Source organism: Erythrolamprus reginae, chromosome 10 (assembly GCF_031021105.1).
Source record: "Erythrolamprus reginae isolate rEryReg1 chromosome 10, rEryReg1.hap1, whole genome shotgun sequence".
NCBI lineage: Eukaryota > Metazoa > Chordata > Lepidosauria > Squamata > Dipsadidae > Erythrolamprus > Erythrolamprus reginae.
In genome coordinates this window covers 44,876,729-44,899,106 of record NC_091959.1, presented here as the reverse complement: position 1 = coordinate 44,899,106, position 22,378 = coordinate 44,876,729, and the positions used below count along the sequence as shown (strand labels likewise).

The 22,378-nt window shown below is 41.5% G+C and overlaps 1 protein-coding gene across 1 annotated transcript in view; it reads left to right on the top strand.

The window, feature by feature from the left end:
* DTX1 (deltex E3 ubiquitin ligase 1) overlaps window positions 1–20,940 on the top strand; it is a 43,979-nt gene extending 23,039 nt beyond the window's left edge. The window contains 8 exon segments of the mRNA XM_070762306.1: window positions 5,785–5,846; window positions 6,900–7,061; window positions 9,248–9,309; window positions 12,773–12,847; window positions 12,849–12,932; window positions 14,262–14,423; window positions 16,338–16,427; window positions 18,171–20,940. Of these exon segments, the coding sequence (XP_070618407.1) occupies window positions 5,785–5,846; window positions 6,900–7,061; window positions 9,248–9,309; window positions 12,773–12,847; window positions 12,849–12,932; window positions 14,262–14,423; window positions 16,338–16,427; window positions 18,171–18,395 (922 nt within the window). The 3' untranslated portion in view covers window positions 18,396–20,940.
* Window positions 20,941–22,378: the final 1,438 nt, after the last annotated feature.

The following is a 22,378-nucleotide window of genomic DNA, read 5'->3' as shown; positions in this document are numbered from 1 at the left end:
TAGCAGTTCTGTGTTATCAAAAACTTCAGAAGAGAAGGATTTAGGGGTAGTGATTTCTCAAAATGGGTGAACAGTGCGAGTAGAAGGCTTGGTTGCATAGCTAGAGATATCACAAGCAGGAAGAGAGAGATTATGATCCCGCTGTATAGAGCACTGGTGAGACCCCATTTGGAATACTGTGTTCAGTTCTGGACACTTCACCTACAAAAAGAGATGGATAAAATTGAACGGGTCTGAAGATGGGCTACAATAATTGATAATAGTTATCAAATAATTGATAACATGGGGGGGGGGGTTTCTGCTTAAAACTTCGCATGGTTTTTTTTTCTTTTCCTGAGAGTTATATTTTGACAAAGTTTATGATAGTACATTGCACTTTGGCACTTCAAATGTATGCAATTTTGACCGGTTGTTTTTAAAAAAAATATAATAGATGCTTTCTGTATTCATGTGGGGTGTTTTTTTTACACATTTTGCAAAGCATATTTTAATTTTGCGTTTAGCACCATCAAATTTGGGGGGGGGGTGGAAAAACAAGCATTCTAGCTTTGGGCTAGAATGAATGCAGCTCCTAATTATTTGTATTTTGTATATATTTTCTATTTTCCCATCTTCTGCATTATTTACTGCATTATTTTTTTAAAAAACCCTCTTTGTTTTGTAATACTATACTAGAACTCTCCCAGAGTCTCTCTAGAGTCAGCCATGATCCACAAACAAATTAATTTTAAAAATAAATAATGTAACGCCCAGCTTTGTTTCTTTTTTCGAATGTAAATCTCTTTTGGGCTCCATCGTCTAGATTGTTAGCGGCAACAACAAGGGGAGGATATTTGATTTCTTTTTTTAGTTCAAACAAAAGTGCCCCAGTTAAATAACCCTTGTTTAATCAAAGAGAAGAGCTATCTAGAGTTTACACAGAGGAGTTACAACTATCAGCCATAGATACTAAAAGCCAATTCTTCCTGCTGGATGTAATTGTTGAAATGCAAATGTGTTCCTTAGCGCATTTTAACAGGCAAATCTGCCTATTAAATTTGTCTTTTTCTGATATTCTATGCAATGTCCCTGCTTTATCCTTACGGATATTTTACATGTGTGAACTATTATGATCTGTAATTATTACTATTGCTACATGACTATTACTAGCAGCATAAAAGACTTCATGAACTCAATCTGTATAGTCTGGAGGACAGAAAGGAGATGGGGAGACATGATCGAAACATTTAAATATGTTAAAGGGTTAAATAAGGTCCAGGAGGGAAGTGTTTTTAATAGGAAAGTGAACACAAGAACAAGGGGGCACAATCCGAGTTTAGTTGGGGTGAAAATCAGAAGCAACGTGAGAAAAGATTATTTGACTGAAAGAGTAGTAGATGCTTGGAACAAACTTCCAACAGACGTGGTTGGTCAATTCACAGTCACTGAATTGAAACATGCGTGGGATAAACATATATCCATCCTAAGATTAAATACAGGAAATAATATAAGGGCAGACTAGATGGACCATGAGGTCTTTTTCTGCCGTCAATCTTCTATATTTCTATGTTTCTAGTATTACTATTGGTACCGGTATTAATAATAATGATAATTGCTTTTGGGATGATTTATTTATTCATTTTATTTATTGGATTTGTATGCCGCCCCTCTCTGCAGACTCGGGGCGGCTAACCACAATGATAAAAACAGCATGTAGAAATCCAATTAATAAAACAACTAAAAACCCTTATAATAAAACCAAACATACACACAAACATACCATGCATAACTTGTAATGGCTTTTAAGATGCTTTTCTCTTTGGAATGTGGCTTCATGTTATTAATAATTTACTTTGTGGTTCAGCTAAATATTTAATTATTTATTAAACATTTCATTTATTTCGCAAGTTATTAAAAGTTTAACCTAATAATTAAAGCGACGATGACGATAGCCATCAAAATAAGCCATTAAAAATAGCAAGACTTGTTTCCTACTTCCAGCTCCGTTGTCGGGTGGAGTAACAGCCCTTAGAATTTCACCAGCTGTTCTAATAACAACAGTACCAATAATAACAGCAACACCAATAGCATTAACAACACCAGAAACAACAATAGGGACTAACAGCCATCATAGCCGTAATAATGACACGTGCAGTAAGACCAATAACCCCAGCAACAATAGAAATGGGAAAAATAACAATAGGAACAATAAGGTTAACAATAACAGCTGTAGTAACAACAGCAATAAGAAAACATCAACAGCAAATCCTTCCGATAGGTTTAATAGCCACCCAGGAGTCGTTTCGATACAAGTTGGGCAGCAAATAAATTTAACAAATAAATAATGGGATAGCAACAGTAGTAGCATCCACACAATAGCAATAGAAACAATAGCGGTAACCATTGTAGCATTGGAAATGATTGCCCTGAACTGTCACATCCACTGCACTCTATCTCTCTGTGCCTGTCTGTCTGTCGTCTGTCTGTCTGTCTGTCTGTCTATCTACATACTGTATTTATCTATCATGTTTTTATTTATATATCATCTATCTCATCTATTTATTATCTATATAATCTTATTTATCATATCATATCTACCTACCTACCTACCTATCCATCATCGTCTGTCTGTCTGTCTGTCTGTCTGTCTGTCTATCTATCTATCTATCTATCTATCTATCTATCTATCTATCTATCTATCTATCTATCTATCTATCTATCTATCTATCGGTATCTATTATCCATCCATCCATCCATCCATTTATCTATCTATCTATCTATCTATCTATCTATCTATCTATCTATCTATCTATCTATTATCCATCCATCCATCCATCATCTATGTTTGGTTTTATAATAAGGGTTTTTAGTTGTTTTATTATTGGATTGTCACATGCTGTTTTTATCATTGTTGTTAGTCACCCCGAGTCTACGGAGAGGGGCGGCATACAAATCCAATAAATAATAATAATAATAATAATTATTATTATTATTATTATTATTATCTATCTATTATCCATCCATCCATCTCTCTCTCTCTCTCTCTATCTATCTATCTATTTATTATCCATCCATATCTATCTATCTATCTATCTATCTATCTATCTATCTATCTATCTATCTATCATCTTATATTTATCTATCTACGGTACTTGCCTATCTATCTCCACACAACCCCTATATCCCCAGAGATAACTTACACACAAACACACATTATTTATCTCACTCTGTCCTGTCGTCTTTTTGTCATCATCATCATCTATGTATTATTTATTTTTACTTACTCATCTGTCAATCACTTCTCTATTACCTATCTCCCTAAGCACCTATCATCTATCAAGCTATCTTTCCTTACTTATCATCTCTCCATTATCCATTTGTCTACTTATCGCTAGCCAGCCAGCCAATAACTATTTGCACAGCTCTTCCCTTCTGTCTATATCCATAGGGGATAGAAGGTATTGTCTTCCAAATGCATATTTCACCCATTAATTGTGTTTCACTGCCTCTTCTCGTTCGGGTTACCTTTAGTGACCTTTGAGGGACCGTGCTACCTTCGTCCCTTCAAATCATCATCTTCAACAACAGATTGGGTCTTCCCCTACACATTTTCCAGCATCTGACCAAACCCTGGCCAATGGCCATCTCATGATTAAATATCATTAAAAGCTCTTACTGTAAATGATTTTGTAGTTTTGGAACTAAGGAGGAATTTCCATTAACCAGTGGAACACCTTGCCTCCAGAAGTTGTGAATGCTCCAACAATGGAAGTTTTTAAGAATGGACTAGACAATAATTTTTCACCAGAAGTGCCCTTCACTCCTCCACTCGAAACAGAATACCCTACGAAAGCAGACTATCAATCCTAGGTCTAGAAAGCTTAGAACTACATCACCTAAAACACGATCTAAGTATTGCCCACAAGATCATATGCTGCAACATTCTACCTGTCAATAACTATCTCAGCTTCAATCGCAACAACACAAGAGCACGCAACAGATTCAAACTTAATATTAACTGCTCCAAACTTGACTGTAAAAAATATGACTTCAGCAACCGAGTTGTCGAAGCGTGGAACTCATTACCTGACTCAGTAGTGTCAACCCCTAACCCCAAACATTTTTCCCTTAGACTATCCACGATTGACCTCTCCAGGTTCCTTAGAGGTCAGTAAGGGGCGTGCATAAGTGCACCAGTGTGCCTTCTGTCCCCTGTCCAATTGTCTCTCCTTATCTCATTTATCTTTTCTTCCTTTCAAATATGTTCACCTATACTTTTATATCTTTTCTTCTATTCTTTTCTTTACTTATATTATTACATATCTTTCTCTTCAATGTGTATTATGTGTTGGACAAAATAAATAAATAAATAAAAATAAATAAAATAAATAATTTGTCTGAAATGGTAGAAGGTTTATTGCTTGAACAGGGGGTTAAACTAGAAGACCTCCAAGGTCCCTTCCAACTCTGTTATTCTAAATCTTCTCAATTTACAACAGATAGGTGGGGGGGGTTAAGTTGGCATACTAGAAAGGGCTATTTATATTTATTTGTTAGTAAAAATGAAACTGGGGGACATTTTTAGAGGCAGTTCCTTTTGCCAACCACTGTTCTCTCTCGCTACACTTTGCATCCACTTCCTTCTAGTGTTGTTTGGGCGGCTGTTTTTTGCTTCTTTTCTTTTGGCTGTTGCGATTGTGAATGTTACACAACGATTTTATTCCTCCTGGCAGGATTTGCTATGTCAACAACTAGGTAAGATGAGCCAATGGCTAAATTGCTCTCTGGGATTTACTGCGGCGGGCACACGAGTTGACTGTGGGAGTCAGCAAAAAGGAGTTCAAGGGGAAGAACATGTGGTTTTGTGTGTGTGTGTGTGAGAGAGAGAGAGAAAGAATGAGAGAGAGAGAGAGAATGAGAGAGAGATTGAGAGAGAGAGAAAGAGAGAGAGAGAGAATGAGAGAGAGAGAGAGAGAGGAATGAGAGAAAATGAGAGAGAATGAGAGAGAGAGAATGAGAGAGAGATTGAGAGAGAGAAAGAGAGAGAGAGAATGAGAGAAAAAGAGAATGAGAGAGAGAATGAGAGAAAGAGAGAGATTGAGAGAGAAAGAGAGAGAGAGAATGAGAGAAAAAGAGAGAATGAGAGAGAGAGAATGAGAGAGAGATTGAGAGAGAGAGAGAGAAAGAGAGAGAGAGAATGAGAGAGAGAGAGAATGAGAGAGAGAGAATGAGAGAGAGAGAATGAGAGAGAGAGAATGAGAGAGAGAGAATGAGAGAGAGAGAGAATGAGAGAGAGAGAATGAGAGAAAAAGAGAGAATGAGAGAGGGGGAGAGAGAGAGAATGAGAGATAGAGAGAGAATGAGAGAAAAAGAGATAGAGAGAGAATGAGAGAAAAAGAGAGAATGAGAGGGGGAGAGAGAGAGAGAATGAGTGAGAAAGAGAGAGAGAGAGAAGGAGGAGGAGGAGAAGGGAGGAAGGAAGGAAGGAAGGAAGGAAGGGAGAGAAAATTTCCTGATAGTCAGAACAATTAATCAGTGGAACAGCTTGCCTCCAGAAGTTGCGAATGCTCTAACACTGGAAGTTTTTAAGAAGATGTTGGGTAACCATCTGTCTGAAGAAGTGTAGGGTTTCCTGCCTAAGCAGGGGGTTGGACTAGAAGACCTCCAAGGTCCCTTCCAACTCTGTTGTAGTTGCTGCTGCAAGGGAGGATTTTGAATGTAAAATAATACTCTTTTGGGATGTTCCAAAAGCATATGTCCCGTCAAGGGAATCTTGTTCAAATCTCCTCTATCTTTCTCTTCCAGGGTTCCTGCTCTCCCGGTGAAGAATCTGAATGGAACTGGTCCAGTCCACCCTGCCTTGGCAGGTAAGAGCAATAAATGAAATGATGCCTTTTTATTAAAATGTTAGTCAGAAAAGGTGCTCCCTTAAGGAACAGTGAAAACCTTGATTTATCAGACTGTTTGAGAGGACGTCATGCCTGTTAATCCAAAAGTCTGTTAAATCCAAAAGTCCGTTAAATAAAAAAGTCGATTAAATCCAAAGGTTCGTTAAATCCTAAAGTCCATTAAATAAAAAAGTCAATTAAATCCAAGTCTGTTAAATCCAAAAGTATGTAAAATCTAAAAGTCAGTTAAATCCAAAAGTATGTAAAATCTAAAAGTCAGTTAAATCTAAAGGTCAGTTAAATCCAAAAGTCCGTTAAATCCAAAGGTCTGTTAAATCCAAAAATATGTAAAATCTAAAAGTCAGTTAAATCCAAAAGTATGTAAAATCTAAAAGTCAGTTAAATCTAAAGGTCAGTTAAATCCAAAAGTCCGTTAAATCCAAAGGTCTGTTAAATCCAAAAATATGTAAAATCTAAAGGTCAGTTAAATCTAAAGGTCAGTTAAATCCAAAAGTCCGTTAAATCCAAAGGTCTGTTAAATCCAAAAGTATGTAAAATCTAAAAGTCAGTTAAATCTAAAGGTCAGTTAAATCCAAAAGTCCATTAAATCCAAAGGTCTGTTAAATCCAAAAGTATGTAAAATCTAAAAGTCAGTTAAATCTAAAGGTCAGTTAAATCCAAAAGTCCATTAAATCCAAATCTGTTAAATCCAAAAGTATGTAAAATCTAAAAGTCAGTTAAATCTAAAGGTCAGTTAAATCCAAAAGTCCGTTAAATCCAAAGGTCTGTTAAATCCAAAAATATGTAAAATCCAAAAGTCAGTTAAATCTAAAGGTCAGTTAAATCCAAAAGTCCATTAAATCCAAAGGTCTGTTAAATCCAAAAGTATGTAAAATCTAAAAGTCAGTTAAATCTAAAGGTCTGTTAAATCCAAAAGTCCATTAAATCCAAAAGTCTGTTAAATCCAAAGGTCTGTTAAATCAGAACATACGGAATTCATTTTGTAAGACTTGCTTCCTTTCTCTCTTCCAGGAATGACTGGCATTTTGATGTGTGCGGCAGGTTTGCCTGTCTGCCTGACACGAGCTCCGAAACCCATCTTGCACCCTCCGCCGGTCAACAAGAGCGACATGAAGGCAGTGCCAGGCATCACCGGCATTTGCCGTAAAACCAAGAAGAAACATTTGAAGAAGAGTAAGCTGTCTTCCCCCCGGGTCTCTGAGGGATTAAAATGTGGGGTCGCATACCAGGCGCGCTGCCTCTTGAGCAGGCAAGGTGACTGGCAAGGCCCCGCCAGCCAACATTGTCTGGACGACGGGACCTGGGGAAGGCCGATTCTGGGGACCTAACTAGTATCTCCGGGACCGCCTTCTGCCGCACGAATCCCAGCGACCAATTAGGTCCCACAGAGTTGGCCTTCTCCGGGTCCCGTCAACTAAACAATGTCGTTTGGCGGGACCCAGGGGAAGAGCCTTCTCTGTGGCGGCCCCGACCCTTTGGAATCAACTCCCCCCAGATATCAGAGTTGCCCCCACCCTCCTAGCCTTTCGTAAGCTCCTTAAAACCCACCTCTGTCGTCAGGCATGGGGGAATTGACATGTTCCTTCCCCCTAGGCTTATAAAATTTGTGTATGGTATGCTAGTGTGTATGATTGGTTTTTAACTTGTGGTGTTCTTAAAATTAATTTAATATTGGATTTGTCTTGTATTGCTGTTGCTGTGAGCCGCCCCGAGTCTGCGGAGAGGGGCGGCATACAAATCTGATTAAACTTAAACTTAAACTTAAACTTAAACTTAAACTTAAACTTAAACTTAAACTTAGTAGCTGGGATGCATGAGGCAGAAGACGGTCCCAAAGGTAGTCTGTGTTGTGTATACTCCTGTTCAGCCAGAGACGGGAGTATGCACAGGCAGACGGGCAGATTCCGAAGTGGAGAGTGATTTTGAATTGGCAGATGGGCCTGATTTACAGATAGAAAGGAATGTTAGTGAAGAGGAGGAGGAGGGAGAGGCAATTGACATAGAGATGCATTCAGGATCGAGTGAGGAGGACTGGAGGTGGATTAACCCTTACTTCAGACATTCTCAGGGGAGGTTAGAACAAGTTTCAGGGAAGAGATATTAGAAGGTGAGGAACTAGTTAATCCGTTACCTCACATCCGGATGTGAACGGAAGAAGAAGCTGATTCCGTTCAATCTTGCCGTCCCAAAATAGACGTGTCCACGACAAGCTCCGGAGCGTAAGCTAACACATGTGTGATTTATTACCTACTTTTATGACCCTTGGATTGCACTAATTAGCCTATAAATTTTAGAATGACTTATGGAATGTTTTTATGTTACTACAAAGATAATTTACTTAACTACTAAAGATAGAGATGAGAAAAGAAAGCACAAAACTGATGTATGAATGGGAGAAAGAGGAGAAATAAAGAAGATGTTGTGTTTTTACAAAGATACGCCTTGAGCAATCATTTATTCCAATTATTATCTGAATTAGCCTAAAACCAGACCCAAACTTGGAAAAAGGAAAATATATCAAATGAAGAAATGGTGATCAGGAAAATGCTAGATTGTGCTAAATTAAGCAAATTAGCATGCAAATTATAGAATCAACAAAATAAAGACCACTACACAGTTTGGGGAAAATTATATAGTTGGATAAAAAAGGAAAAAAAGAATTGAACTAACTTTTAAGAAAAAGAAAGAGTCAATGGAAACAGAATTGTAAAGTATTAAGCTAATTCATTTTGTGTGTTTTTTAATATCTGAAAGTTTGTCTGTATGTTTTGTTTTGTCTGTTCATTATTAAAATAAATAATAATTAATAATAATAATAATTTATTGGATTTGTATGCCGCCCCTCTCCGCAGACTCGGGGCGGCTAACAACAATAATAAACACAACATGTACAATCCAATAATAAAAACAACTAAAAACCCCTATTATAAAACCAAACATACACACAAACATACCATGCATAACTTGTAATGGCCTAGGGGAAAAAGCTATCTCAATTCCCCCATGCCTGGCGGTATAAATGAGTCTTGAGTAGTTTACGAAAGACAGGGAGGGTGGGGGCAGTTCTAATCTCTGGGGGGAGTTGGTTCCAGAGGGCCGGGGCCGCCACAGAGAAGGCTCTTCCCCTGGGGCCCGCCAAACGACATTGTTTAGTCGACGGGACCCGGAGAAGGCCAACTCTATGGGACCTTATCGGTTGCTGGGATTCGTGCTGGTCCATTGCCATGTAAGGCTTTAAAGGTCATAACCAACACTTTGAATTGTGACCGGAAACTGATCGGCAGCCAATGCAAGCCACGGAGTGTTGATAATTTTTTTTTTTTTTAAAGAGTCAGCATTTACCCTTCTCTTCTCTCCAGGCAGAAACCCTGAGGATGTGGTACGTCGTTACATGCAGAAAGTGAAGAACCCTCCTGATGAGGTAAGTCATCCACTTTCTGACACGCCAGTGTGACAAAAAAGTGTAAAATACCCAGACAGGAGTGGATTGGTTCCTCCTTCTCAAGCTAGTATTTCCTGACGTTGAGAACAGCTTGCCTTCTGAATTTACAGCTGCTCCGTTGCTAGAGTGTTTTTTTCTGGTCTACTCAAATGTGGGATGGATCATACTGCTTTCCTTTTGCCCCTCAACCCCGATCCAGGAGCCTTCGCAGGCAGTCACATTCAGGACAAAATACTGTATTTTGGGGTTAAATTTATACTTACCGACAAAAGAAATAAAAGGAGATACAGAAGCAGCGGGGATTGGTCGCAAATGTGTGCCTTCATAGCGAGAAGAGATATGTACATCTCTTGTATAGTTACAATGGGTCAATCTTAGTTGCTCAGCCAAAAGTATTGCTTCCTGTTCTTTTTCCTTTTAATTATTATTAATATTATATTGATGGTCTTTGACTGTAAATAAAATGTTATTACTATTATTATAATAAAGGGAGACTAGTGTCAGAAATCAATGTATTTTTGGAAGTAATATTACAATGCAAGTAAATTAGGTATAGTGGTGAATTGTGGCTAGCTGGTGGGGTTACCATCCGTGAGCGCAAAAACTCTCCCCCAACAACTAGTACAATGGTACCTCTACCTAAGAACGCCTCTACTTACGAACGTTTCTAGATGAGAACCAAGTGTTCAAGATTTTTTTGCCTCTTCTCAAGAACCATTTTCCACTTACAAACCCGAGCCTCAGAAACTGTAACCGGAAAAGGCAGGGAGAAACCTCCGTGGGGCCTCTCTAGGAATCTCCTGGGAGGAAACAGGGCCGGAAAAAGCAGGGAGAAGCCTCTGTGGGGCCTCTCTCGGAATCTCCTGAAAGGAAACAGGGCCTCCACCCTCCCTGTGGTTTCCCCAATCGCATGCATTATTTGCTTTTACATTGATTCCTTTGGGGAAAAGTTGCTTCTTCTTACAAACTTTTCTACTTAAGAACCTGATCACGGAACAAATTAAGTTCATAAGTAGAGGTACCACTGTACAGACTCTGCCAACCGAGTGGTTCGAAAGCAAGTCGAAAAATAGGGACCACTTTGGTGGGAAGGTAGCAGCTTTGAAATCCACCAATCCCTGCTGGGGAACTCTGGGAACTGAAATCCACCTACACTGGCTGAGGAATTCTGGGAATTGAAGTCCACATGTCTTACAGTTTCCAAGGTTGAGAATCACTGTTGTAGGGTCTCCTGCTTGAGCAGGGGTTGAACTGGAAGACCTCCAAGATCCCATCCAATTAGACCACATTTGGAATACTGTGTTCAGTTCTGGAGACCTCACCTACAAAAAGATATTGACAAAATTGAACGGGTCCAAAGACGGGCTACAAGAATGGTGGAAGGTCTTAAGCATAAAACGTATCAGGAAAGACTTCATGAACTCAATCTGTATAGTCTGGAGGACAGAAGGAAAAGGGGGGACATGATCGAAACATTTAAATACGTTAAAGGATTAAATAAGGTCCAGGAGGGAAGTGTTTTTAATAGGAAAGTGAACACAAGAACAAGGGGACACAATCTGAAATTAGTTGGGGGAAAGATCAAAGGCAACGTGAGAAAATATTATTTTACTGAAAGAGTAGTAGATCCTTGGAACAAACTTCCAGCAGACGTGGTTGGTAAATCCACAGTAACTGAATTTAAACATGCCTGGGATAAACATATATCCATTGTAAGATAAAATACAGGAAATAGTATAAGGGCAGACTAGATGGACCGTGAAGTCTTTTTCTGCCCTCAGTCTTCTATGTTTCTATGTTTCTATTCTGCGATCTATGTTCCAGCTTACTTTGCAAAGCTGTTGCAGAGTAAAAGGTGGATAGATCCTGGAGTCTCGAGGTGTTTAAAAGAAGAGGAGGTTTGAGATGAAATAAGGATTAAAAATAGAAGCCAATGACTTGGAGCGAAGAGCGCTAGACGTGTGACCTCGGGTGTGTAATTCCCAGGGACAGAAAAGTGCTTAGATTTGCGCCGAGGCGGTGCAGTTATGATCGTGAAATAGTTGGTGATCCATTTCAGGATTTCTGAGTCATTGAAAGGCACCTGCGAATATGTGTTCCCAACAGGGGTGGGTTCTAACTTACTCCGCCATTGGCTCGCTTCCTCCTGAATGCGCAGTGCCAAAAATTCCCCCCCCCCCAAAAAAAGCCGAAAACAAGATTGTGATGCACGCACAAAGCCAGAAACTCAGCTTCTGCACAAAAGAGACATTGAAACTCTGGAGAAGGTGCAGAAAAGAGCAACCAAAATGATTAGGGGGCTTGAAACCAAGACTTACGAAGAGAGATTGCGGGAACTGGGCATGGATAGCCTAGAGAAAAGGAGGGCCAGAGGGGACATGATAGCTGTATATAGGTATAGGAGGGGTTGCCACAGAGAGGAGGGGGCCACTCTATTCTCCAGAGCACCAGAGGACCAGATGAGGAACAACGGCTGGAAGCTGACCAAGGAGAGAACCTAGAAGTAAGGAAGAACTTCCTGACGGTCAGAGCGATCAACCAGTGGAACGACCTGCCTGCGGAGGTTGTGAACTCCCCAACTCTGGACACTTTCAAGAGGAGATTGGACTGCCATTTGGCTGGGGTGCTTTAGGATTCCTGCTCAGGCAGGGGGTTGGACTTGATGACCTGCATGGTCCCTTTCAACTCTAACAATCAATCAATCAATCAATCAATCAATCAATCAATCAATCAATCAATCAATCAACAATCAAACAAACAAACCTGTGAATAAGAAGAAAAAAATCCACCACCCCCTGCAATTTTTTTGCTCTCTGAACATGCGCCGCTGTAAAATTTATTTATTTTATTTATTTATTTTATTTATTTATTCATTTGTCCAATACATAAATACATAGGAAGAAAATAGACATGTGATAATATAAAAAGAGGGTGAAAGTGAACTTAGAGGAGAGGATGTATGAAAGAAAGAAAATATATATGATAAGTGAGAGAAAGGAAAGACAATTGGACAGGGGACGAAAGGCACACCAGTGCACTTATGTACGCCCCTTACTGGCCTCTTAGGAACCTGGAGAGGTCAATCGTGGAGAGTCTAAGGGAGAAGTGTTGGGGGTTAGGGGTTGACACAATTGAGTCTGGTAATGAGTTCCAAGCTTCGATAACTCGATTGTTGAAATCATATTTTTTACAGTCAAGTTTGGAGCGGTTCGTATTAAGTTTGAATCTGTTGCGTGCTCTTGTGTTGTTGCGGTTGAAGCTGAAGTAGTCATTGACTGGTAAGACGTTGCAGCATATGCTTTGTGGGCAATGCTCAGATCGTGTTTTAGGCGTCGTAGTTCTAGGCTTTCTAATTGTCCCTTTGAGCATGTACAGAAGTGAAAAGGAACCCACACCTGGTTACTGCTGACACCCTCTATTTTGTTTCCTCCCCCTACAACAGGACTGTACCATCTGCATGGAGAGACTGGTGTCCTCGTCGGGTTACGAGGGTATCCTCCGGCACAAGGGTGCCAAACCCCGAGCTGGTAGGAAAACTGGGGAAATGTGGTCACCTGTACCACCTCCTTTGCCTCGTTGCCATGTACAACAATGGCAATAAGGTGAGTCCGGATTCCAATGGGCGGCTGCGGGAATCGGGGTTGGGGGATAGGACATTATTGGTTTGGGGGGCAGAGAGTCTCAATTCCCCCCCCCCATGGAAAATAGAGTTGAGCCCAAATTGTGTTAGAATGTAGAGAACTTGGAAAGAGAAAGAAATATAAATATATAAAGAAATATACAGAGTCACCCCAAACAGTGAGGTGGCCAGTATATAAATTAGATAGATAAATAGATAGCTAGATAGATAGATAGATAGATAGATAGATAGATAGATAGATAGATAGATAGATAGATAGATAGATAGATAGATATTATAGGGGGGATAGATAGATAGATGATAGATAGATAGATAGATAGATAGATAGATAGATAGATAGATAGATAGATAGATAGATAGATAGATAGATAGATATTATAGGGGGGATAGATAGATAGATAGATAGATAGATAGATAGATAGATAGATAGATAGATAGATAGATAGATATTATAGGGGGGATAGATAGATAGATGGATGGATAGATAGATAGATAGATAGATAGATAGATAGATAGATAGATAGATAGATAGATAGATATTATAGGGGGAGATAGATAGATAGATAGATAGATAGATAGATAGATAGATAGATAGATAGATAGATAGATATTATAGAGGGGGGATAGATAGATATTATAGAGGGGGGATAGATAGATATTATAGAGGGGGGATAGATAGATAGATAGATAGATAGATAGATAGATAGATAGATAGATAGATAGATAGATAGATAGATAGATATTATAGAGGGGGGATAGATAGATAGATATTATAGAGGGGGGATAGATAGATAGATAGATAGATAGATAGATAGATAGATAGATAGATAGATAGATAGATAGATAGATAGATATTAATTATAGGGGGGATAGATAGATAGATAGATAGATAGATAGATAGATAGATAGATAGATAGATAGATAGATAGATAGATTCTATTCCCTCATTTATGAAGATATTGAAGAGTGCTGGATCTAAGATGGAACCTTGTGGTACCCCACTGCTTAATTCCCTCTATATAGATGTAGTTAAAGACTACTCATTGTATGGTGTCTTAGCCAGTTACATCTCCATCTGGTGGTGATGCCATGCATCACACTTTGTTTTTAGCTTACCAAGAAGTAGGTTGTGGTCTACTTTGTCGAATGCCTTGCTGAAGTCTGAGTGTATTATGTCCACAGTATTTTGCTGGTCTTATTAATTGAGTCACTGTGTTGAAAAAGTAAATAAGATTGTAAATAATTCCTGTAGCTCCTTATCACCTTCTTCCTTTCTTCTTCTGCCTCCCAGGATGGCAGTCTCCAGTGCCCTACTTGCAAAGCCATCTATGGGGAGAAGACAGGAACTCAGCCTCCTGGAAAGATGGAATTCCACATTATCCCTCACTCTCTTCCCGGCTATCCGGATTGCAAAACTATCCGCATCGTGTACAACATTCCTGCGAGCATCCAGGTGAGAAAGAGAATGCGTTACAGGTAGGCTTGGATGTACGAGCTCAATGGAGCCCGAACTGTGAAACATTTATTTATTTATTTATTTATTTATTTATTTATTTAGTTAGTTAGTTAGTTAGTTAGTTAGTTAGTTAGTTAGTTAGTTAGTTAGTTAGTTATTAGCCCCTTTCCATAGACTCGGGGCGGCTCACAACATAATAAAACAATTCATAACAAATCTAATAATTTACAATTTAAAATTTAAAGTAGTTAAGAAAACCCCATTTTTAAGCAGACATACCTACAAACAAACATACCATACATAAATTGTATAGGCCCGGGGGGAGATATCTCAGTTCCCCCATGCCTGACGACAAAGGTGGGTTTTGAGGAGTTTACGAAAGGCAAGGAGGGTTGGAGCAATCCTAATCTCTGGGGGAAGCTGGTTCCAGAGAGTCGGGGCCGCCACAGAGAAGGCTCTTCCCCTGGGGCCCGCCAACCGACATTGTTTAGTTGACGGGACCTGGAGAAGATCCACTCTGTGGGACCTAATCGGTCGCTGGGATTCGTGCAGCAGAAGGCGGTCTCGGAGATATTCTGGTCCGATGCCATGAAGGGCTTTATAGGTCATAACCAACACTTTGAATTGTGACCGGAAACTGATCGGCAATCAATGCAGACTGTGGAGTGTTGGTGTAACATGGGCATTTTTGGGAAAGCCCATGATTGCTCTCGCAGCTGCATTCTGCACGATCTGAAGTTTCCAAACACTTTTCAAAGGTAGCCCCATGTAGAGAGCGTTACAGTAGTCGAACCTCAAGGTGATGAGGGCATGAGTGACTGTGAGCAGTGAGTCCCGGTCCAAATATTTGTGATAAGTGAGTGTTGTCCTGTTTTATGACCTTTCTTGACACATTTGCTAAGTGAATCTCTGCAGTGGTTGAGTGCACTGCACGTGTGCAAAGGCTTCTGCACATGTACCGAGGGCGGTTTCTGGGTGTTTTGGGTGACGTGATGGGTGTGCAAACTGCACACTTCCATCATGATGTGAACCGGTAGGGAAGGTAAGTGGAACCCACCTCTGATTCTAACCACTGTGCCACCACGGCTCTTGCGAGATTATCTGTAATTTATAATGGATGATAACTTCATTGTAACTTCAACTGGTTGTAAGTCGAGGATTATCTGGGCTCCCTTTCCATAACACATTTATTTTATTTATTTATTTATCTATCTATCTATCTATCTATCTATCTATCTATCTATCTATCTATCTATCTATCTATTTATTAGATTTGTATGCCGCCCCTCTCCGAAGACTCGGGGCGGCTAACAACAATAAAAAAGACAATGTAAACAAATCTAATATTAAAAATAATCTAAAAAAACGCAATTTAAAAAAACCACTCATACATACACGCATACCATGTATAAATTCTATAAGCCTAGGGAAAATTTCAATTCCCCCATGCCTGACGGCAGAGGTGGGTTTTAAGGAGTTTACGAAAGGCAAGGAGGGTAGGGGCAACTCTGATATCTGGGGGGAGTTGGTTCCAGAGAGTCGGGGCCGCCACAGAGAAGACTCTTCCCCTGGGGCCCACCAACTGACATTGTTTAGTTGACAGGACCCGGAGAAGGCCCACTTTGTGGAATCTAATCGGTCGCTGGGATTCGAATTGTTCCTCCACGCAGCCTAATAATAGCAATAATAATAACGACTCTGATATCTGGGGGGAGTTGGTTCCAGAGAATCGGGGCCACCACAAAGAAGGCTCTTCCCCTGGGTCCTGCCAGATGACATTGTTTAGTCGACGGGACCCGGAGAAGGCCAACTCTGTGGGACCTAACTGGTCGCTGGGATTCGTGCGTGGACATGTTTTGTTTGCCTCTCCCAACTCTGGGTTTATTTATTTGTTTATTTTTGCTTAAGCAGGGCATAGAGCATCCGAACCCTGGGAAAAAGTTCAGCGCACGAGGATTCCCACGTCACTGTTATCTTCCGGACAATGGGAAAGGCAGAAAGGTAAACCTTTCCCGGACATTAGTGGGCTTCAAGTAGGACAAACTTCAGGAGTCACCATTCCTTGCTTTCTCGATATCATTGTTTCTGTTTTGTGTTGATGGTATTCGTATATATGCCCTGGTACTCTAGGAATCATAGGCACAGAGACATGATTTCTTCAGCAAAGCTTGTCCGAATTAGGAAGAAATCTCTCTGAGCTGAGCAGCCCCCGTGTTCAGAAGCTCTGCTTCCCTCGGACTTGCCTTTATTTTTTTATAGCAAATTTCTTATCCATATAAGTACAAATGATTAACTTGACTAACTTTAGTAACAATGCTAAAGGGTTAATGTATACAGACAACTCATATCCAATGGCCTTGTCCATTTCATCAGGTGTCACCAAGTCAAACTCCACCCAGACAGATGGACAAAGACGTTTAGCCCCAGTCACCTCGACTGACTCGTTGTCAGTCGACTCTGTTTTACAATTGGAGTCGAGGTTCGCCCGGATCCGAGCAATTTTATCAGCGAAAAACATGTTAAAATCCTCAGCACTACTCTGCAAGGGCTCCCCAACTCCCCTCTGATTAAGAAGGGAGCGGGTTACCCTAAACAGAGTGGCCGGGCGGGATTCCGCTGATGCAATCAAAGCGGCATGATACGCGCATCTTGCCGCCTTGAGCGCCACTTTGTAAGTCTTAATATGAGCTCTTACAAGTGTTCGATCAGATTCAGACTTACTCTTCCTCCATCGCTTCTCCAGACGTCTCTTCTGGCGTTTCAATTCCCGGAGCTCCTCGTTGAACCATGGAGCTCTACGGGGTCTAGTGCCGCGGAGAGGTCACAACGGCGCAATCCGGTCAAGAGCCCCCACTGCAGCCTTGTTCCAGGCCTCAGCAAGAGACTCTGCTGAACTGTGAACGAGTGTATCTGGAATCTAATCTAATCTAATCTAAATATTGATAACAACCTATATAGTACTTAACATTCTCTTTCTTGCTTATGTTGCCCTCAGTTGGCACCACTATATCTATCACCATCATTGTCTTCTGGTCCTTGTCTACCACCAGGGTGTTGATTGGCTACCACCTGTGAGACTGACAGACAGACAGACAGACAGGTAGTAGCCAATCAATCAGAGGTTGTGGTAGTAGAAGGACCATAAGACAATGTTGATCCAGGTAGATGCTAACAAATCAATAGAAGGACCAGAAGGCATTGGTGGTAATAGTTATAGAAGTGCCAAATGAGAGCAAGATCAGGAAAAAGATGAAGTAGCAGGGCCTGAAGAAGGAACTGGAGAGATTATGGGAAGACAAAGTAGTCATTGCGGTGGTAGGAATCCTTGGGGCTGGGACTCCTAAATTGAGAGAGGGACTCCAACAGATCCCAGGAATGATATCAGATTAATAAATTGACAGTTGAAGCTTGAAAATGTATGTAGAATGTGTAACTCCTTAGTATCAGAGCATCTTAATTATAAGGCCACTGGCAGTTGGAACAGAGTTCTTTTCAGGTGGGGAGGGGAGAGTAGAACGTCTAAGCATCAGAGCGTGTTAATAATAACAATAATATAAGAAATAACTAATGATCCGGTGGTCATTTTAAAAAATCCTTTCTTAATGAACACCTAGAAGCCAGGAGGAACATACGTTGCCAAGTTTCAAGTTTGTAGACGTTACGTTTCTGATGATATCGTGATGATGTGTAAAGGGGTATTTGGCATTTATATATAGATAGTTAGATTGCTTTTTCTTCCTCCAGATTTTGAAACTCCTCATTGTGGCTTGGGAACGCCGGCTCATCTTCACCATCGGGACCTCGAACACGACGGGCGAATCGGACACTGTGGTGTGGAACGAGATCCACCACAAGACCGAATTTGGCTCCAACCTCACCGGCCATGGCTATCCTGACCCAAACTATCTGGACAATGTCCTGGCTGAACTGACAGCCCAGGGGGTCTCGGAAGCCAACCTGAAGGACTGAAGAGATGGGGGTGTTCTGGGGGGCCCTCCCCCCCCACCCGACGTTCCTCCTGCCTCCATTTCGTCATGGCCAGCTAGCAAGCACTGCCTGCCTTCTCCTCCACCTGTCTGTCCGTGTCTTGTGTCCGCTGACTGTTGAGGCAGCCGTGTTTGGGGTGGTTCCTTCCACCTTCCCAAGTCGCTTTTGACTAGCTTGACTTCAAACCATGGAGGATACAGGGGGCTTTCCTCCACCGCTGGCAGGATTTGCAACATTGATTCCGGGATTCGCTCCCCGGAGAAACGATTAGGAGCTTTGTGAGCGAGCAACCCATGCGAGCTTTCTGCTCTTCTCTTCTTTTTTCTACATGCGTCTATAATTCTTGGCCATTCCCATGGGTTCAAAGCTCAATACCCCAACTACACAGTACTCCATCTACTCAGTACCACAACTACACAGTACTTCAACTACTCAGTACCCCAACTACACAGTACTCCAACTACTCAGTACCCCAACTACTCCATCTCCAACTACTCAGTTCCCCAACTATTCAGTATCCCAACTACTCAGTACTCCAACTACTCAGTACCCCAACTACTCCGTCTCCAACTACTCAGTTCCCCAACTATTCAGTATCCCAACTACTCAGTACTCCAACTACTCAGTACCCCAACTACACAGTACTTCAACTACTCAGTACCCCAACTACTCAGTTCCCCAACTATTCAGTATCCCAACCACTCAGTACTCCAACTACTCAGTACCCCAACTATTCAGTATCCCAACTACTCAGTACTCCAACTACTCAGTACCCCAACTACACAGTACTTCAACTACTCAGTTCCCCAACTACTCAGTACCCCAACTACTCCATCTCCAACTACTCAGTTCCCCAACTACTCAGTATCCCAACTACTCAGTACTCCAACTAGTCAGTACCCCAACTACACAGTACTTCAACTACTCAGTACCCCAACTACTCAGTTCCCCAACTATTCTGTATCCCAACCACTCAGTACTCCAACTACTCAGTACCCCAACTACTCCATCTCCAACTACTCAGTACCCCAACTATTCAGTATCCCAACTACTCAGTACTCCAACTACTCAGTACCCCAACTACTCAGTACCCCAACTACTCCATCTCCAACTACTCAGTACCCCAGCTACTCACCACTCCAACTACTCAGTACCCCAACTACTCCATCTCCAACTACTCAAATTTCACAACCAGGTTGTCCTGCCATCTTTTTGTCTCTGTTCCTCGCTTGTTCTCGGGTTGCCTTTGTGGCTCTGTCCAGAAAATCTGGGAAAAGATTCAAGCTGAGCACTTAAGGGAGGCAGACATTGTGGCTTTGCAACCGGTAGGACGTTATCCATTGGCTTTGTCGTGTCTGCCTTCCGTGCAAATTACAAGGGCCTCCATATTTTTAGCTCTGTCTCCTCTCCCAGTCTCATAGCGGTTCTCTTCATTGATCCAATGCAATGTTTGCCCTCTAGTTCAGCCCCTCCCCCCCCAAAAAAAACCCCGGTCCATGGACCAACACCGGACCGCAGCATGCCAGAAAACGGAACATGCAAACAAGCGAAGCCCCATCCGCAGGATGTAGGCAGCATGCAAAAACCACACTGGTCCGTAGGGGGAAAAAATCTGCTGTCCATGGAATCGGTGCCTGGTGTCCCAAAGGTTGGGGAGAGGCAATATTTTTCTTTAAAAATGTATTGCAAGTCAGGGGAGGTTTTTCTAAGTGGAGGTGAAGATTGGAAAGCCCCACAAAATCCCCTCCTTCCCCTGATCCCCTTCGGTTGGCTGTTGATTTAACAAGCTCAAAATATGTATTGCAGGAGAAGCCAGATACTGTCCTTTATACTCACACCCACAATTCTTGCACAGACCGGCCTCTCTGACTGTCCGTCATACAACGTCTTCTTGTCATCTTTCCCAAATACCAAAACACACAGTTTTGGACCTGTGTTCTGGACCATTTGGGTGGTGATGGAAGAAGGGCTGATTCCTTTCTTCCTGCATCCCTTTTCCAATTCTACCTTTTCTTTTTGGTCCTTCGTTGACCATGGGAGATACCCCACATTTTGGAGCCTAGGAGAAACATTGTCCTTCTAGATGGCTTTTAGGGTCTTGAAAGCAATCCATCGGGAGATCTCAGCACGTGTGCCACTCCTGAAAAGGACCAATAAGATTTGGACCTCCTGTCTCCCCTCGCTTGACATTCATGTGACGTTTTGAGGTTCTCCTATGTTGAAAGGTGAAAACAAAACCATTTCTGGTTTCTTGCAAAACCGTACGACATGCCTGTATCAGTTCTGGAGATGACCTGAAGGGTTAGAGGTCCCTACTGGGCCAGCGTTGGCGAACTTTCTATCCTCCACAATCTTATGTAGCATGTTCAATTATCAAGATGTGAAGGCAAGACTGGGACAAGTTGCCAAAACTGGATGGAAATAACTTTTACAGGAGAAAATGTAACTTCTATACACAGCTTTGGTCCATATCAAGCAGATGCAATAATGACGACAACGACAATAAATTAAAAAATGGGACGAAACAGAGCAAAATGTGATTGGCTGTGGTATTTGCCAGTGCGGGAATTTGTCAGCAAACATTATGAGATGCTCCAGAGGAGTCAACCCACCCCACCAGCCTTGAGATTTAATTATTTTGAAATGGGAATCTATGCATGGTCAACCAAAGCAGGCACTAGCAAATTAGGACTGTACTGTGTGGGAAGGCTTAAGCGTTGTTATTTCTCCAGCATAAAATTATGGGATTACATATTGGGGGGAGGTTGCACCAATTCTTGAAGTCACTGTGGACTAGAATAGGTGTCCCCAACCTCCAGTCCATGGAGGTAAAGGTTTTCCTTGTTCAGTTGTGTCCCACTCTAGGGACAATATTCAGTGCAGAATGCAGCTGCAAGAGCAATCATGGGCTTTCCGAAAAATGCCCATGTCACACCAACACTCCGCAGTCAGCATTGGTTGCCGATCAGTTTCCGGTCACAATTCAAAGTGTTGGTTATGACCTATAAAGCCCTTCATGGCACCGGACCAGAATATCTCAGGGACCACCACCTGCCGCACGAATCCAAGCGGCCAGTTAGGTCCCACAGAGTTGGCCTTCTCCGGGTCCCGTCAACTAAACTGTGTCGTTTGGCGGGACCCAGGGGAAGAGCCTTTTCTGTGGCGGCCCCGACCCTTTGGAACCAACTCCCCCCAGATATCAGAGTTGCCCCCACCCTCCTTGCCTTTCGTAAGCTCCTTAAAACCCACCTCTGTCATCAGACATGGGGGAATTGAGACTTTCCCTCTCCCTAGGCTTATAAAATTTATGCATGGTATGTCAGTATGTATGATTGGTTTCTAAATTGGGGTTTTTAAATTAACTTAAATATTAGATTTGTTTACATTGTATTATTACTGCTGTTAGCCGCCCCGAGTCTGCGGAGAGGGGCGGCATACAAATCTGATAAATAAATAAATAAATCTCCATTTCCAAGCCAAGGAAATGGCCATTGGTCATTGGCCAAAGAGAACCCAGTAATAGGTTCCTACAAGTCCGGTCAGGTACATAGAACCAGTAGAATAATTTTGACTTTTTTTCTTTTTTTCCCTTCTGGGCTCTGGGTATGTTTTTCCTATTGCAGTAAATGAGGTTGAATGTGTATAATTTTAGAAGATCTGTGCGTTCATGCGTGAGTACATACACATACAGTTTATATAGTAGATAATGTGTATTTTTGCGTGCCTGTGTGTAATATGTATGTACACATATGGCATATAGACATAGAATTAGATAATATATTTTGGATGTTCAGTCATAGTCAATAGACTGGGAATTTGTATCTCTTTGAGGCGAGGAGAGGCCAGGCACCCTAACCCTTGACCCGAGTGACATCAAGTTGGCCATCTTTAAGCCAGTCACATGAGCTTTAAGCCACTCCCCGATCACATGATCATCAAGCCACTCCTTCACGGTCACATGGCCG